At 39.2% G+C, this 14444-nt stretch overlaps 2 protein-coding genes across 2 annotated transcripts in view; both read right to left on the bottom strand.

The window, feature by feature from the left end:
* Positions 1-14444, bottom strand: part of LOC126758963 (zyxin) — a 206380-nt gene that overhangs the window by 175741 nt on the left and 16195 nt on the right. The window lies entirely within an intron of this gene.
* On the bottom strand, positions 5928-7415 carry LOC126758970 (UV excision repair protein RAD23 homolog B). The gene has a single exon (XM_050473467.1). The coding sequence runs from the start codon at positions 7271-7273 to the stop codon at positions 6338-6340; it is 936 nt and encodes a 311-aa protein (XP_050329424.1). The 5' UTR covers positions 7274-7415; the 3' UTR covers positions 5928-6337.

The raw sequence follows: 14444 nt of genomic DNA, 5'->3' as shown, positions 1-14444 counted from the left end.
AAGACTAAATCCCATAAATCCCAAGCCAGGACAATATGGTGGCCAAGCCAGAATTGACAGTGAGGAAGAAGTCGCTATGTTTGGTAGATTTTACAGAGCATCATGTACTATGAGCTACTTCTCTATAGCCAAACTCTTAATTCGGACATGCTTTGTTAACAATTGGACCTTCGGAAAGAAGCAAGCGCCCAGTAGCAGCCAGCTTTGGTTGATAGGAGAGGAATTGTGTTACATCAGACCAACGCCAAGCCACATACAGCGATAGTAAATCGTCAGAAGATCCGGGAGCTTGGTTGGAAAGTTCTTATGCCTTATAGTCGAGTCCAGACGAGCCAAGCGATTACTTTAACTAATTCAATATTTAGACGAAATGTTTTACAAATATTGAAAAATGTCAGTACGGGTTTTATTTAAAAAACTTTCGAAGCAGAAAATAAATTCTGACTATTTTATTGCGTTCCACTTCCCTGTATAAAATATTAGCACACCCTTTATAAAAATTTGATTTAATTCCGACTCGTCCGACTTCGGAAGACCACCTTTGACAAAATTACAACAGACAAACTCAATTCCAGCGACAATTTCATTTCTTCTAGCGCAATTATCAGCGCATTAATCAGTTGTGTAAATAGTCGAACGCCGGTAACGTAATGCCTCACTAAAACAAACAGATTTGCGTAATTTCACATTTAAAGCACTGCAACGGAGACCCCATTTCCCTGCAAACAACAACAAGCAAGACGCATACTGTCGTCAATATTCAGCGAAGCCTCACGGGCGAGTATCGAGTTTGCTACTGAAAACTTGATGTGTGCACGGCGTAGGTAAGTGCTAGGGGAGGAGAAATCTCCCGCCGCTTTCCCTCACTGGACACTGTGGGAATGCGCGCAGAATCATATTTGCACAATTTCCGTTGCAATTCGATTACTTGTTTGAGTTCACTTTCTTCTCGGTTGCGTGTCAATGTATTATCCATATTCAATTCGCAATTTCGCAAACTGAAATATTCATATGTGTGTATGTACAGTACTGTGCAAAATAAATGCAACAAATTTATTTCAACCGAAAATTTTGATACATTTTCTTTAAAAAAGTTTTACAGAAATGTTATGTCCAAATAACGGGTGATCCAAGTAGAGTTACTTTTTTCAATAGCCTTTTTTTGACACATCACGAGTGATTCGTGTCAAGCTGTCATGTTAATTTTGTTCAGTATTGTTTGTTTTCTGATGTATGGAACGACTTGGCCCATTTTACGCCGAGATCTTAAATTGAAAGCGCCAAAATAAAGCTTGTGCAAGAACTGAAGCCGCTCGACCTTCCCAAGCGACAACGTTTTGCTCCAAGGGGTCTTAAAAAGTTCAAAAAAACTCAGACAATTTCGAGTCAAAATTTGTTCAGCACTGAGGCCCATTTCTGGCTCAATTGGTATATAAACAAGCAAAATTGTTGTATTTGGGACGAAGAGCAATCTGAAGATATTCTGAGACGAAGCCACGGCCTACACTGGAGCGAGGTAATCTTCAAAAAATAAATGCCAAAGAATGTTCTTTCGAACGATAATAAACATTCCCCACTGAATTGGAAGTTTTGGTGATTTTCCTTTAAAGAAAGTAGGGAACCTCGAAATGAATCACCCTTCAGTCAGAACTATTTCCATGCACACAGCCGTATTTATATATACATATGTATGTATGTATGAGTGAACGCGTGTGAAAGTTCATTCGCCGAGTATCACTTGTAATATGTGTGACGGTCAATTGCATGGAACTGCGAACCGCTTCAGTGACCCAACATACACACATAAACCGAATCTTAAATGCACACACACACACATGCGCGGCCTCAAGTAAGCATCTTTTGTGCATGTGTTTGCATAACGGCTCATCCTTATCAGTTACACGCATTGCCCGCTGAAATAATCTACAATTTGTTTGCTTTTGTTTTAAAATGCGATAAATCTGTATGCAAATGTGTGTGTGTGACGGCTCGCAGCCAAACGCCTCAACTTCCATGACTGCTTCCCCGCAACCATGCCTGCCGTTGGGGGAGTGACGTGACTGATATTGGCATTGCGGCTATTATATAATTGGGTCTTTCTTGGCGACGAGTGCCTGCAAGTGATGGTCTATGCCTGCAGCGTAAACAATAGTCCATGCCACACCCGCCCACAGATATTTCGGACTTGTAAGGCAAATAATTGTAGAGGGGGGAGCAATTGCCAGCATATGTTTAATGGTTGGTATAACTGATTAATTTTTGAATAGTATCCTTTTGATGCTAATCTAAAGTGACCATATCTACTTGCCGCAATTGAGAGAGATGCGGGTATGAGTTAAGCATATAATAGAAATTCATATTGTTCAATATTTGCATGAAACGACCCTTCAATTACTAGAGGTTCTACTAGCTTGTGGTACCTTTGTTATATCACTGAAAGCACCGTAGATGAAACAAGAAGCAGAATAACGGAGAAAGAAAGTGCTATAACTGAGAAATGTCAAAATATTTAGTTTTCCCACAACAACATTCGAGAAATTCTGTAGTATCCAGAAAGGATCTGCTCATCTGCTGGTACATGAGCCCTGAAGAAAAACATTGGAGTAAAAGAGGACCAATGAGTTCACCACCTCATCCTCCATTCAACAATCACAGTGAAGATCAGAAACATCTAAAGTAATTTAAGCATAGTTTTGATTTCGACAACTCGATAAGATCGTGGAAAAGTTTCTGATTTAACCTTTACAATAAAGTTCGTATTAAGCTTTCAGCTATTACCAAAGCTTTCGATTAAACTTTACGTGACACCTTACGCCATGGTGATTCCTTTGATGTCCGAATAAAGGATCCCAATTTGGAGTCTTGCCACCTCTCCACCGGCGCGAGTAAACTTTGGGCTACTATCAAGGCTTTGTCTAACCCGAAGAGCCATGATGACCGAGTTGAAATTCAATTTAATGTCTAAGCCTCTTCGGACCCGAAGAAGTGCGTGAGCTATTTCAGCCGGAAATTCAGTTCTAAAGATTACTTTCTTACTCCCGACATTCACGTACCTCCTGCATGGCTTACGCAAAGTGCACTGCACCACCACAGCTCTTAGCGTCATAAACGCCCAGATAGTTCATGGCCTTAACCAAAAACCATTCCTGTGAGAGGACGACCCTCGTAGCGTTGGACTTGTCAAAAGTCTTTGACACAGTGAATCACACAATGTTACTTGAGGACATTGAACAATCCACACTCCCTCCGGGGCTGAAGAGGTGGACTAAGAACTGCCTATGCGATTGGCAATCATCCGTACTGTTTCGAGCTTATATTTCAAATTGAAAAAGAATTAAAAAGGGGTTCTGCAGGGTGTTGTCCTGTACCCGTTGCTTTTTAATTTCCCCATTTCGAGACTTCCTCAACCACCAGAGATAAATCCTATCACCTCACACGCTAAAGATTGCACGGTAATTCTGTCGGGTGATGATCAATAATCCTAAGTTTTTACGTGTGACTTTCGACAGTCTGTGCCCCTTCACTCCTCATATGACCGCAATTATTGCCAAAGTACAGAGCCGCAACAAAATCCTCAAGTCGCTAGCCGCCAGCACATGAAGAAAATACAATGAAACGTTGTTGGCAACAGCCTCCTCGTAACATTAAGATGTATTTCCTTACCTAAGTCGACGACATTAGGTAGTACGTGGACCAGACTTCGAACGCAACAAATTTTAGACCTACACTGACCGTCAATCACAGTGGAACCATTAACACCTTCACCGACTCCCTCTCAGTGAATAGTGTACTTGGAGTCAAACTACCAAACATTGCAGACGAAGAGCTCGAATTGCCATGAGATTCCAGAGTGACCCTTGCACAGCCGTGTTCTGGATACTAAACTCCTACTTATCCAAAATCGAGCCCGACATACCAAATATATGTCCAGCATGCAACGATTCCCGCATGACTCTAACCACCTTGCATGCCCAACTAACCCTACACATCTGCCACCCCTTTCCCTATGGTCCGACCACATCGAAACAGTACGTTTTCTAGGCCTAGTGACAACATATCTGAACCTTATCACCCAAACTGGGACTAGATACCCGTTACCACAACAACATTAAACTATACGAGGTTATCGATACCCAAACTCTATCCATCGGCCAAGGACTGCCAACTAAGCACCATTACTTCAAACTTCAAAGGATGTTTTCTACGACTACAACAAAACTAATAAACTAAACGAGGTTATCGAAACCCAAACCCCATCATAGTTCTAAGAGAGTACATATGGTCGATAAGTTTGTATGGCCGCTACATGCTAGTGATCCGGTCTGAACAGTTTGTAGAGATTATACCGTTGCTTTAGATAATAATCCGTTCCCACAGCAGTCGGATCTAGGTAACCGGAAAGGACACGGATTTTTATCCGGCCAAGGACTACAAACTCGCCGGAATTCTGCCGCTACAACAACAAAAACAATAATTCATTCTAAATTTCGTGAAGCTACCTTGTACAATAAAAAAGTCTTCCATATAAGGACATACATATTCCTTGAAGCTATAGATAGTGGTCCGATATCGAAGTTTTCGACAAATGATTAGCAGATCAAAAGACGTGTGCAAAATTTCCCAAAAACCGAGTTCGCATATTGTTGGAACCAGCAACAAATAGCAAAGAGGGAGAAACGTGAACGTTAACCTTTTTATTGTGCATGGGTGAAGTCGCTGATATCGACGTTGACGTTTCTCCCTCTTTGCTCTTTGTTGCTGGTTACCACACCTCTCCTTTTTTCACCAACTTCAGCTTCAATTCTCGATCCACAGTTGATGGTCCCATCTCAGATGTCGGTAGTGATTCGTGTTCATTCTGGAGTTCTTCTGGGGAGATTATCGGCATCTGTTGGAGAGAACTTGGATCAGAGACATCATTTGACGAGCTCCGTACTGGAATTTTCTTTAAGTGACGAACGTTTCTAGTTAAGACTCGACCGTTGCCTAACCCCGTTGCTATGTGAGTGGATTGTTACATATGTATATGTATATACAGACGGATATAGCTAAATCAAATCAGCTCGCCACGCTGATCATGTACATATATACTTCTGAATATATTTATTGTACATATGTACATATATGCTATATACGCTATTGAGGGTATAATTACATATTGTTAAAAACTTATTCACAGAAAATGGTCACAACAAGGTCAGTAAGTTCATTCATAACAGTTCAACAAATTCAATTTTAAATTTTCGCAAGAAATGTGGAATTCCATTTCATATAGCTTCTCATAAATAAATTCATTATCGCCATTTTTATTAATAAATCCTTCAAAACTATTTGAGGAACTCGTTACAAACGAATTCATGCTGGTTATGAGCGAAATAAAGAAAGGTTCATAGACCCCTTGGTGTTAATTTTATTGAATGCTGTCGCGCAGCTTTCAACACCAAGGGGTGTCACAGTAATTGCGCAATTGTGGCGACTATGAGAACTATACAATTAAATCTTATGTATTCCAGTATAAAAATGTAGCTATGAATGTGTGATCTTCCAATCAATGCATAACAATTACAAATATATCGTATTACACAACAAAAAGTATACAACAAAAACGTAAATAAATCCCTAGTATTCCTGTACTCTTTTGTTGTAAAGCAATTTGATTCATTCATAACAAATGCTGGTGATTACATACATAAATATTCAAAAAATATAGTGAGCTTATTAAAATAACAATAAAATTGTCTTTGAAGACACTCTTTAGAAAAAAAACAAGTCTTCGTTATGATGACCCTTTCAACAAGTTCAGGAAAACATCAATCAAAATTCCAATTAATTTCGGTGCACATACTCACACTTATGAGAAAGAAAGGAAGAATGGCTGCGATAATTAAGTAACTCTGTGCAACTTTAACAATATATACTCATGCATATTTCGTTTAAAGTATGTTTATTTATTTTGCAATTCAGTTCAGAAACTACCAACATTTTTCTCGTAAACATGTACATGAGTATGTACATACATATACATATGTGCATATAATGAAATTGAATTCTATTTGTAGTAGCAGCAAATGTTCTTGTGAAACAGGTCGCAAGTGAATAGCATTTTTAATTAAAGAAATATTTTTGGTATACCAAACAATGGCGCTCAAATTTCTTACATACATACATATGTGCAGATAGTTGAAAAATAAGAATCGTACTTTTTATACTATTCATTCAAACCGGCATTATACAGGCCTTTCCCTGTATTTATAATGTAACCAGTACAATGTCATGAGTTTACAATTTAATTAATTTTATATATATATATGTGTATAAGTAGTACTGGTGTTCATATTTAGTTGGTACCGCCACCTGGTGCGCCTTCATCATCATCGTCGTCATCGTCGGAACCCTCAATCAGTGAGCTAAGAAATTCTTGTTGATTTTCGTTGATTAGTTGTAGTATGGCCGGATTGGCTTCGCCAACACGTTGTATGGCGTCGTTGATGAGGTCTGGGTGCTGCTGTATGGCGCGACGCAAATTACGGAACAGCGGATCACTGCGGAACATTTCGAATGGTGACATGCCTACATCAGCATCACTTTCACCACCATACAGTAATGCATTTTCTGGTTGCATTAAAACCGATTCGGGAATACCCTCAATTAAATATTCGATAGCGCGTTCTGGATTATTGAAACTTGCTGCCAATGCACGACGTACTTCGACCTCTGGATATCCCATACATACAATATTTGCTACCATTTCATCATTTACGCCACTCGTTGGTCGTGTAGGCTGTGGTTGCTGTACTGGTGCAGTTGCTGTACGCTGTGGTGTTGTGACCTGAGCCTCAGCCGCAGCAGCAGTCACTGGAGCTGGAGTTGTCGCTGGTGTTTGTGGTGAAGGTGGCTTTACCTCTGGTTGTGGTGTTTCTTTTACTGCTTCAGTTTCCTTAGCTGTTGGAGTGCTAGCTGCAGCTCTGGCAACGGCTGCCTCGCCAGCCGCGGACACAGAACTGCCTGCACCCGAAGTTGCAGTCTCCACACCACTTTCTTCGGGCTGCTTCAAAACCATTACGACAAGGAATTTCTTTGCATCTATATTGTAAGCACTTAATGGCTGTTCATTAAAAAGTATTTTACCGGCATAAATGAGTTTTTGCAGCTCAGGCTTAACACCAACGTCTGGATATAGCGACAATTCCTTTTTCAGTTCATACACAGTCTTTGATAAATCGATATCGACCATCAGTGATTTCTGACTCAATGTTTTAATTTGCAGCTTCATTTTTTGACTTTATTCAATAAGTTAATAACAAAAAAATAATAGGAAAGAAATTCTAGCACACGAGAATATCCTATACTTTTGTTTTTACACATCAAAAAATTTGACATTTGCCGACTCATGCGTAGTGATGTAAAATTGTAAACATCCGCACTCGTAAGAGACAAGTAATTGGTTTTTCAAAATTCGATATTTGCTGTTTACCTATACATAAGCTATTATTCGTTGCCAAGATAGTGGTTGAAAATCAAACGAGTAAAAGGCATGTGTGTGGTAATATCGACAGCACTAGCGAATGCGAAGAAGAAGAGAATGAAAGAAGGTTGAACGAAATGACTTGCGCAGAGAAATGTCAAAAGTGACCTCAACGTGGTTGTGGTTGTTGGACACAGCGCTGCCATATGCATATTACTAACATTTGTGTTATTTTTTGTATTTTTTGTATTTTTGTTTTAGTATATAAAAAATATTTTTTAATAATTTGAATAAATTTTCGAAAGGATGGAAATAAAAAAGTATATTCGCCATCATATAAGTAAATTTTAAGTCAATTTTAATTTTGCATCATAAGTAGAGTAACGAGATAAGTTATATGTAACTGTGGAGGAAGGCTTAAAACATATAGAAACTATAAATACAGAATTGATATAACAGAGAAAAATTTAATCTACCAATGAGATAAAATTTTAAATTATTGGACAAATAAAATCCAATTATTTCGTATTCGTAACATTTGGAAAATTAAAGTTAAGAAATATTGCAAAAATTCGTTGTTATAGATAGTTTTGACAAGTAAATTCGCGGGGTCCTGTGAATAGTTGTGAAATAACATGCAATAAAATATAGATCCAAGACCTTATTGTTAAAGTTAATTCTCACTATTTATTAAGCTTTTACAAATCAGTTTAGCTCACAAAATTCACAATTACTTTGCTTGATATTCGCTCAAAAGATTGATTTGTCTACAGAACATTTAACTACCTATGACGTTTTGTTTATAGCGGCAGAAAACATGCCGGGAAGTAATTTGGAGTTTGACAATCCTTGGTCGCATAAAAATCCGGGTCCGTTCTGGTTACGTAGACCCGACTGTCGTGGGAACTAATCGATATTTCAAATCGTTTTTTAAAGAGATTAAAAACATAAAATCTCCAATCTGTTCCAAAATAAAGGAATTGACTGAAAATACTTAAATAATGCTAAAGCCAATGATATGTCTAATCTTTGTCAGAAATTCCAATAAAAAGAATTCGAAAATGTATTGGTTTTCACAAGAGATCACAAAGATCCTAACCACTCTTCTCAAAGATCGTTAAATAACAGAATTTGTTTGTGAATTCTTGGCCAAAATAATACTGTAACGATGCATCAAACCTCCATATTCGTCAGACTTGGCTCCGTGTAGCCTTTTCCTCTTTCCAAAAATAAAGAGTCTCTTAAAAGGCCGTCGTTTTACAAGCACAGATTAAATTAAAAGCGCGTTGGTGAAATAGCTAAAGTCTATACCGAAATCGGGTTGAGAATTGCTTCGACGATTGGAGGAGCGCTGGCATAAGTGCATAATATCGAATGGGGACTCTTTAGAAGACGACAACATTAATGTAGACAAATGAATAAATCTTCAAAAACCGAAGATCTCCATTATTTTTTAAACAAATCTCGTACGTAAACTGTAAAAAGGTTCTACCTGAGGAACAAATGGTCTTGCGATACCCGAATTCCTAATAATTCCAATACTCAACCATTAGGTGGCTCGTATGTCACATATGCACTGCGTGTAAAGAAACCCAGCCGTACACGGACATGCTCATCTTATATCAAAACCAGCTGACCTCACAACAACCCACCCTCTTCCAATGGACTAAGCTCACCGAAATAATGCATACTTCGGATATACAAGAATAGATTACTTAGAAGATAGCCCCATTAATTCACTATAAGCTAGACTTCGAAAGCTTCTGCTACAACAACAAATACAATAATGTTAGGAAATGTCATGATAGCCACTGTGAGCACAATAACTCATTATGCTTGTTATCAAATGTAATATGCATGCAAGACCTCGGAATCTTGTCGCAACAAAACTATTGCAAAAGTAGTTATAACATCGTTACATCCACTAATAATACCCGGCTGCGTTTCAGCTGCTTACAATTTTAAATAATCACCCCATTGGGAAATCGCCAGTGCGTAGCAACTACTAAACCCTTTTGGCAGAGGAAAATTACACCAGCCATCGGCACTAATCTGGTGAATTGTGTGCCCAGAGCAGCGAACCGGTTTGATTACGAATGCGGCGCAGCAACCCGTTCGCCCTGTCCGTTTGTTGTTTGAACACTGATTTATTGCTCTTGGTCACTGCGAGGCGAATGTCGGACAGCCCCGCTGCGGCAAGGCAGCGGCGACCCTCATCTATCACAATTTTCCAAACAACTTCCGTTGTTTTTCTAAGCATTCGCACATTTTTTGTGGGACTACAAGAGCATTTCCTTTGCGAGTTTGGTAATTGAAGTTTTTAGTTTTCATTAAAATGTTTACTTTTTGGGCTAAAATAATATGTTAATTTAAATGAAGAGAAATTACGAAGCATTATTTGGATTTCGGACGGCGCAGCATAAGTAAACATTTAAGTTAACATTGCATGTATGTAAGTGTGAACGTAGGTGGGGTGGTGGGAGGGTGTCTGCATTAATGCTGATTTATTTCGCCACTTTTACAGTTTTCAATTAAACCGGAAATTATGTACTTTTCGACAAGCGTGAAAATATAAGATTTCCAACACTTTCTGTGCACGCATTGAGCTTCCTTTATTATTTCTTTGCTGTTGTTGTTGTTTTTTCTTCTCAACCGGAAATCTCACAGTTACGCCAATTGTAAAAACACGTGCAAAATTTTAAAATTGCCAAACTCAGCGAGACCCAGCAAAGCCAGGACGAGTTGAGCGAAAACGGAGAAAGAGAGAGAGAAAGCGCCGAGTAAATCATATGAAATATGTGGAAAACGTGTTGCAGATACTTATCGCTATCGATTTATCGCGAGCAAGCGTTGCTTGGCCGACGCACGGAGCCTTCACAAAAGCCAAAGTGATTTTCGGAAAACGCGAAGGTAAAGAGGGGGAGGGTAAAAAAGTGATTCGAAATCATTTAGCACACCGTTAACACCCACATTAGGTACACATGAGTGCATCACGTAGCCGAGCGCCAAAGGAGAATGAGTAAGTGCATATGCACATGACTGCGTGTGTGTGTGTGCATGCATATGAATGGTGTAAGATATATTTTGCCGCAAAGTGTGCAACTCGCTCATAATTAAAACACGCATAAAAATATTTGAGATTCCGCGTTGCGCCGGCCGAAGCAACCCTTCATTCATCAGGCTTACATTCCCCTCCTCCGCACAAGGCTACTCCTTAATACTTCAGGTTTATTGAAAATTATGCCGCAATCGAATTAAATGCAGCGACCATCGACAAATACACAATCAATGTCAGCGTGTTGCAACTACAAATGCCACACGAAGCGAGCGAAGCGATGTGATGTGAAAAAGTCGGGCGTCTTCCACGCAAATTTGCTGGTTTCCGTTGCGCCACACAAACACAAGCACAAATAAGTATATGCAGTGTTAGTCATATGAAGTCTACTTCTAGGGGTTGGCCACATCGATTAGTGCTGATCAAATAGTAACGCGAAAATGCAACAACGCAAGTCACGTGTCAGCCGCGCCAATGTATCATTATTGTATTTCTTTTCTCCGATTTTTTTTTTTTGTCTTCATTGGTGACCCGAGATAAGAAACAAGCGACACGCGGTCATTGACGAACTGCCAGTGCCACTGCAAGGGCTGTGCGTGCGTGTATCTGTGTGTAGGTGAGGGATTTTTAATGAAACATACCAAAATGTAGCAATGTGAAATTGTCAACAACATTGATTGCTTTGTTGTTAAGTAGGTGGCGAGCGATCGATTGTGTTGCAAACAATGGGAAATGACTTTTCGGCGGCACGCGCTGGATTGCCACGTCAGCTAATGACATCAGATGCAGTTATTGGTCGGTGTCATATTTTATAGTTTAAAATTTTATGCTGCGCTTGTGATATCAATCAATTTAAAGCAATAGTGTGCCAAGGAAGGAGTTCTTCGAAAGAGCGATTTCGCGCTTATGGAAAAAGAGAAGAGAAAAGAGGAGAGAGAGTTACTATTGATACCGATTTCGTGTAGATTATACAATAGTAGATATGCGGACCTTCTTGAAAATCTACCGTAGTGCAACGAGAACAGATTTTAGCTATAAAAATATAATAATGTGTAACGAAGCATTATTTTCTTTCTGTTCTCAAGAGCTTGAGGAGCTGGCCGACAGGGGTAATTTTCGAAAATACGAAAAGATGCGGCAACTAACGGTATGTTTCAAGACCGGAGCATACTCTTGTAGAACCGAAAGTGGGGATCAAGTGGCTGATGTTCAAAGCATACTGAAGTTATGGAAGGAACAATTCTCCAGCCTGCTGAACGACAGTGAAAGTGTAACATCTGGAGGTGGCGAACCCAATCGATGACGATGGAATAGACGTTCCATTGCCCGACCGAAAAGAAGTTCGAATTGAAAAAAACAAAGCGGCGGGGGCCGATGGATTATCGGCCGAGCTATTCAAATATGCTTCTTTGCAAGATAGAAATTGATGAAAGCATGCCCGACGATTGTAAGTGTGCTCTGCCCTGTAAAGGGGGATCCAATAATCTGTGCCAATCATCGTGAGATAAGCCTCCTTAATATCGCATATATAGTCTTATCGAACGTAGTGTGCGAAAGACTGAAGCCCACCGCCAACAAACTAATTGAAGTGTGTGGCCGTAGACCTGGAAAAGCTAAAATTAACCAAATTTTTACCATGCGGCAAATCTTATAGAAGACCCGACACACACCACCTCTTCGCCGATTTTGAAGCCGCCTTCGACAGCACGAAAAAGAACTAATACGGCTGCGTAAACTAACTTTGAACAACACTAAAAGCTACGTCAGGATCGGAAAGGACCTCTTCGAGGTCTTTGATACCATGCGAGGTTTCAGACAAGGAGGCTCCCTATCGTGTGATTTCTTCAATCTATTGCTGGAGTCCTCTCTCAACGAACAAAGACCACACTCCTATTATATGGTGCAAAGTCATGGACAATTACATCATCTGATGAGTCAGCCTTAGGAGTGTTCGAAAGAAAAGTTTTCTGGAAGATTTATAGTCTTTTGCTAATTGCCAACGGCGGGTACCGCAGTCGATGGAACGATAAGCTGTACGAGATATACGACACCTTTGACATATGTAGTTCAGCGAATCACTAGACAGCGACTGCACCGGCTAGGTCATGTTGTACGGATGGAAGAGAACACTTCAGCTTTGAAGGTTTTCGATTCAGGACCGCCGGTGGATGCAGAGGAAGAGGAAGACCTCCACTCCGTTAGAGAGATCAAGTGGAGAAGGACTTGGCTGTACTTGGTATCTCGGTTAGACGCAAAATAGAGAAAAGAAGAAACGATTGGCGCGCTGTCGCTAACTCGGCTATAACCGCACAAGCGGTGTCTACGCCAGTAAAGAAAAGGAATACCTACAACAAGAACTGCAGAAAAATAAAAGTTTTGAAAAAATTTACCGATAGCACTTGTGGGTGGTGAAGCATTGAAACCTATATTAATGAACTCTGGCCCTATTTCTACCATAGGAAGCAACGGAAAGCAGAAGAGATGCGTCTAGATTTCCATATGCGCCACTTCTCGTACTGCTTTGAATGGCCGCTTATAGACTCCGGGTAGTACCTACCCAATGGACAATAATATTTATAGTTAGAAACATTAATAAGGACGTAACACTGAAATAGGGATCTATATTCTGGAAGACTTAAAATTAAATTATTTATTTGTTAAATGTAGATTAAGCGAAGTTATTACCAATCAAACGCACTTTCAGAAAAAACGTTTACTTCGCCTTTACCGAAGCTATAATACCCCTCGAAGGTGCATAAAAGGGTATAAAGAGAAATCTATATTAATATCCCTATAATCTAAGAGAGGCTTTACACAATAATCTGCCCCAAATTTCGTATAGATATCTTGTCAAACTAAAAAGTTTTCAATACAAAGGCTGGATTTTGAAAGTTGAGTTTATATGCGAGCTATGTATATGCTATAGTCCCATCTAAATGATTTCTTCGGAGGCTGTATTGTTGCTTTGGACAGTTTTCTGTCAAGTTTCATGAATATATCTCCTAAAAATTTGGTTTTGATTGTTCAGTTTGTATGGCAGCGATATCCTATAGTAGCACGATATCGGCGGTTTCGAAAAATGAGCAGCTTATTGAATATTGATTATTACTTCAATTACATATTCTTCTAATTCATTGAAATGAGTAACTTCTTTATCGATATAGACTTTATTACAACCAAAATTGTGTGGTTTTGAAGCGCATTTTCTTAGTTGCTAGTCTCATCAATAGGAAGAAGTTTACTAAGCTGAAGTAACCACGGATATAGTAGTACTTAAAGATATTGTGTATTGTCAAATTTTCTGATCTTTAAAAACAAGGTCGCTTGATACCGCTTCAAATTCTGCAATGGGAACAAAGCTTTTTACTTCGGTAACATCAGAGGTTCACTTAACTTGTAAGTTGTCATTATGCAATATACTAAAATGAACTCAAACCTTAACCAACCTTGTACAGCACATGGAAGTTCACAAGTTTTACACTTTCCAAAAAGTCGAAAAAAAATATTTCAACGACAAAAAAATTAGGAAAACGGTAACCACGGTAATTAGTGATATCTATGAACATATTTAGGTATGTACAGAAGTTTTTAGGAAGTTATTAAACCAGATTGATTAACCTCAGCGGTAGATATAGAACAGTATTCCTAAGGGTATATTAATACACACATAATGCCATTCCACATATAATTACATCTACAGTGACTTTGTATCAATATATGACCATGCGACCTCGAGAATGCATGATAACAAGCACCGAAATTTTGAAATAAATACACGCTTACATTTGGTCATTTAGCTGTCCGCTAATCCGGCTTAACAGTAGCCGAGCTTGACAAATCCCAAATTTATGACTTAATCCAGATTCGATACAGTTTACCGCAAAATGCACGGCACATTGCGGTGGGGATGAAATGCTTGCTTTC

Source organism: Bactrocera neohumeralis, chromosome 5, assembly GCF_024586455.1.
Source record: "Bactrocera neohumeralis isolate Rockhampton chromosome 5, APGP_CSIRO_Bneo_wtdbg2-racon-allhic-juicebox.fasta_v2, whole genome shotgun sequence".
Classification (NCBI taxonomy): Eukaryota; Metazoa; Arthropoda; class Insecta; order Diptera; family Tephritidae; genus Bactrocera; species Bactrocera neohumeralis.
Note: the sequence above shows the minus strand (reverse complement) of the source record. Positions and strands in the feature narration are given on the sequence as shown.